Here is a 5,004-nt window from a genome sequence, read left to right on the forward strand (position 1 = left end):
CAGACCACCAACAGCAGGTTCTGGAGGTGCACTGTAAGTACTGGTAACTGGACCATCAATACCTACAGTATAACAACAAACAAACAGTAAATTATGCTAGGCTAGGCTAATTTTGCTAGGGAACGGCTGAATTATAACTATTATTGAGATTTGAGCAAAAGAAAATTAACTGGTTTACCAAGGAACTGGTCAGAAAGTGATTTGTGTTGCAGTTGAATTCTTATCTCAGGTAATTTTTATTTTTCTTTTGTTTTTGGGTAAGGTTATGTATACTAATGAAGTTGATACAAAGGAAAAATAAAAATTACCTGAGATAAAAAATTAACTACAGCATTTGCAACAAATGTATTGTACTACAAATTGGGCTTTGAAGTAAATCTTGTACAGTACTTTCATCACTGCACAACTGACAAAGTTTGGAGTACAATGCGTAAAATAATGTTCTGTTTGAACTTCACTTAAATGCACAATTTGTAGAGTTGGCATAAGTTTTGAGTTAAAATCATAAAATGCACAGATGTGTTTTTACAAGTCTGTAAAAAACAAGGTATATGAGGCACATGCAACATTAGACATCACATATAGTTGTTTAAATGACAACAAAGTAATGGTCTACATATGCAGGTATCAGTGTTTAAAACAATTTATTTCCCAACTCAAAGACTCTGCAAGAAAAAGTTTTATTTCTTGGAGAGGCCAAAGACAAGTGGATGTTTTTAAGGAAAAAAATTCCAGTGATAAAAACATATTTCACTGTCTCACCATGAAGCTGTGTACCACCCAGGACAAGAGGACTTCTTTCAGAGTGACGGGACACTGGACGAACTACATCATTTGCTTGAACCATCCCTGAATTTTATGAAATAAACGTTTATAAATGGATAATGGATACAAATTACACACACCACATTTGTTCACACCTTTGGTTTGATTGAACTTTACAAAATGAAAATTTAGAATAACTGATTAAAAAAATGTATTAATCTCAAAAATACACACGCGAGTACTACAGCCTTTTGACCTAAGCTACACATACACCTTAATTAAAAGCCAGGTGCACCACATAAACAATCCCATGACATTACATGCACAACATTATTTTGCTGGTCCAACAATGCGTTTGTTATATTTAAGCACTAAGTTCTGAAAACAATGGCTGTTAAAAATTGGAGATACAGACTGACATAATTAGAGACCACAACTGCCAGAAAGACAACTTAATATTCTTTACATCTAATTGAATTATTCCCTCCTGACTAATTGTCATCATTTCTCCGAATCCTATGAATCAACTGTCAAAAGTTCCAGTATTAAATTGGTTTAGATCCCTTTTTCACCTTTTACAGTAATGGACTAACAAGATTTGGAAACTCTGGAAAACAATGGTTTCCTATCTTTTAAGTGAATGGATGTAAAATTACAACTTGCATGAGAGCTTTCATTTAATCCACCTCCTAACATTTTTAAATTCCTGGAAAAAATAAAGTTAATGTATAACAACAATGTACTGTAGGCACCATTATTTAAACCTGCTTTTAAAACATTGTTATACAACAAATGCTCAGTCTAACTCCACGAAGGTGAAGGGGGAGATAAGATTTTCTTTTAAAGGCACTAACCTGGTTGCGCCCTCTTCATTTCTTGCTTTTTTCTCATAAGATCTCTCTGAAAAATTAAAATTAAAAAACTAATATTCATCTCATTGTACAGTATGTGTTGATGGCTGAGAAGTGGTAAATTAAGGACTTATCAGATGAAAAGCAGAGCTGGAAATAATAAGGCCTGTGTCAAATGTAATGACATTGACCAACTGTAGTAGATTTTCCTTACAAACAAATTACATTCAGCAGAAGTAAAGTTCCATGTTTGAAATCGACTAAACACACTGAGGCAATCAGGAAATCTTTTTGGTCAAGTGTTGACACACTGTATTTTACATCACTCATTTGGCTTGGTGAGTATGATTCTTATTCAATTTACTTTTTGGATGAACCTCTTACATCAAAACTTTCTGTTCATTAACAAAATGTTTTGCACGTTTGGACTAAAAGTACACTGTACACCAGCTTCGTAAATCCAAAGGTCAATAACTTTGTATTCCCTTGAATTTTCATTTACATTTGAGAGAAGGCTACTGAAAAATAATTTCAGAGTGCTTGTGTCGAGAGCCTTCAGTTCTGATGGTAACCAACCCTACAAGTTTTGACCACTTTAGGTGTCATAGTAACTTAAGTTATTTTTGGTACTGGTGATTAATTCACACAGACAGTCAACAAGTTTTCAAAACCAGGGAAATGATTTGAGGAGTAAATGAAAACGGTCATCGATTGTGTGAAATTGTACTAAAATGTCAAGAACAATAACTATAACCAATCATACCTGTTGCTGCAATTTTCTTTCCCGGATGCTATTGGGATTAACCGCATGGGGATCATCCTCATACACACTGCAAACAGAACAAGAAATGGAGTTAGACACAACTTATTTTTCATGGAGGACTCACAAATACAAAACAGTCTAAATAAGAGTGTCTAATCAGGGTGCAACGAAAATCATTTTTACAGCTTGCCATTCGGGCAAGCTGAAACTAACATTTGCTAGCCCAGACGTCATTTCAACTAGCCCCAAAAGCTTTTTGAAGAGCAGAATTGATTTCACAGTTCTTGTTATTCGAATTCCTCAAACAACATCAATTGCCCGTTGGGCAAGTTAATAACAGAATTCACTAGCCCAATAGCAAAATCCACTAGCCCCGGGCTATCGGACACGACTTTCTTTGCACGCTGCTAATACAGATGTATAAGCTATGTTCATCTACAAGCCACAATGCCAACATTGAAGTTGATGCTAGGCAAAAAATGAAACCGCGTTTCACTGCAACTATTGGAAGTTTGAAGCCCCTTGTATTTGAAGAATAGTCGGAACATCACATAGAAACATCATCATCACATCATTATAGAACCAAGAGAATGATATACACAAAGAAAAGCAAACCATGTATTTGACTGTGAAAGCCAAAAGCATGCTTGCTAATCATTTGTAGGAGGGACTACAAAAACAGATTAACCTTATGATTTTGCTATCCCTTCCAAACATTTGCTAGAAAATTGGCCTATCCATTCACTAATCAAATCAAGCACCTTGGGAATGAGATTGGAGAAATACGGTCTTGGGTACCATGTGTAAGGAATGACTAGGAGCATTACAGCACAGTCTTCCACATAGTACACTTAACAAGGCTGTGCCCTGGGAAAAACTGAAGGGAGCCCAGTGCTCTGAACCTGTAAAATCTAGGGTGCCCAGACCATGATTTGGATGAAAAAAGGAAGATTTCCTAGTCGCCCGAGAGCAAAAGCTGGGAGCCAGGGGACACTGGGCTCTGCTAGAGCACAGCCTTGCTTAATGTTAACTTGCATGAAGCCTTTGATATTATGTCTTATTTCATAGTTTTAGTTAGAAATGACTCCTTGGCCCTCCCCATTGGCCAAGTAGACAGGAAAATATCCTTGCCCTGTATAAAGATGTACTTGTCCCGGATGGGAGACTTTTTGAGCCCTGAATTCATCTGAGTATGGATGGGGGTACAACTAAATTTGCAACACATTACAATGCTACAAAAGGACATTTTACAATCCATATCCTTTAAAGAAAAACAATCCCTTTGAAATTTAAAAGATGATAAGGAAGGTCAATGTACAATGTGCTGAGGTCATAAGGAAGTAAAAGCTATTCTTTATGGAACAAGTCCAAAGTCTCATCTATGGCTTCACACACTTGAAGCCATCAATATTTTTCAAGAGTGAATTGAATGCATGTTATTCTCAGGTATTCTTACTATAAACTAATTTTTTATACACCGTATTATAAATCTGCAAGAAAAGAAGCCTCGTAATTGAAAATTTTTTAAACAAGGGTAATCCACGAAAATCCATACTGAGATCCAACAATTATGCAAAACTTTTAGAAGATCTTCTATCGGTGAGGTATCATGTAGATGAGCTCAGTTTTCAAACTTTGAGTTTATAAAAGAGGTTAATTCAACAGATGTAGTACACTGTTTACAAAAAAAATGTATACTATATACTGTACACTATAAAATTGATAATGAGCAAAACAACAACTTCGTAAACGATTTACATGAAAGAAAGAGGTAAATCCCATTAACCTAAATGCGCAATCCCAAGCTTTAACGTTAAACAAGAACAGATCTTGAACAAATGTATTGTAAAATTATTGTGCACGCTTTTTTGTACCACACTGCTCTTAAAAAAAGCATAAAATGATTGAATGGTACGAGCAGTGTGCGTTTAAATACAGAAGGTATCCTGCGCAAGCAAAAAACCACCTGAAAAAAATCTGCAGTTTTGTTGTTTCCGCTTGTATCGAATCCTCGAGCATGGAAGGTTAATCTACATTGTATATGTAGCAGCTCTTCAACTCCAAAACCAGAAATTTTCACAGCAATTATATTACTATGATTACAGCAGAATATTTTAGACTTGCCCTCAGTTAATGGATCAAACTTGAAAGAGAGCCAAATCAACTGAACGCCATATACAAGAAAACCATCTGCAAAATAGCACTTACTTTCCGCCGATTGAATGAGCAAGACACGAACGCTCATCATCGCTAGAAACCTAACTGTACGAATATTTTATTTTAAAAAAATAAGGTAAACTTACCTTCCAGGCGGTCCGCTCATGGCCCAAGCACTATGAAAGAACAGGTCAAAATAAAAACTCCTCAGTCATCGTCTTTGATATAACTTAAAACGCCACAACGTTGCCAAGGGATGCTAAGGATACCAGCAAGCTAAAACAACAAGCAATTTTTGGCGTCAAAAATCCAGCTATTATTCAACTCACCTGTTCTGCCCAAAGCTGAAAGACATAGTAAGACGTTCCGGCTTTTCAGTTCAGTGATATTTCTTGTTTTCCGCTCAAGAAAGAGAATATAAAGCAGGTTGAACTCCACTAACTATGTTCAAACAACGATCTTGAGGTT

At 35.9% G+C, this 5,004-nt stretch overlaps 1 protein-coding gene across 1 annotated transcript in view; it reads right to left on the reverse strand.

Annotated features, from left to right (window-relative positions):
- LOC140932859 (tubby-related protein 3-like) overlaps positions 1 to 5,004 on the reverse strand; it is a 17,469-nt gene extending 12,465 nt beyond the window's left edge. The window contains exons 1-6 of the mRNA XM_073382360.1: positions 4,866 to 5,004; positions 4,683 to 4,712; positions 2,380 to 2,446; positions 1,620 to 1,665; positions 763 to 849; positions 1 to 62 (exon numbers count right to left, since the gene is read on the reverse strand). The exon at positions 1 to 62 is cut by the window's left edge and continues 48 nt beyond it. Of these exons, the coding sequence (XP_073238461.1) occupies positions 1 to 62; positions 763 to 849; positions 1,620 to 1,665; positions 2,380 to 2,446; positions 4,683 to 4,712; positions 4,866 to 4,891 (318 nt within the window). The 5' untranslated portion in view covers positions 4,892 to 5,004. The remainder of the gene's footprint in view (positions 63 to 762; positions 850 to 1,619; positions 1,666 to 2,379; positions 2,447 to 4,682; positions 4,713 to 4,865) is intronic.

Source organism: Porites lutea, chromosome 4 (genome assembly GCF_958299795.1).
Source record: "Porites lutea chromosome 4, jaPorLute2.1, whole genome shotgun sequence".
NCBI lineage: Eukaryota > Metazoa > Cnidaria > Anthozoa > Scleractinia > Poritidae > Porites > Porites lutea.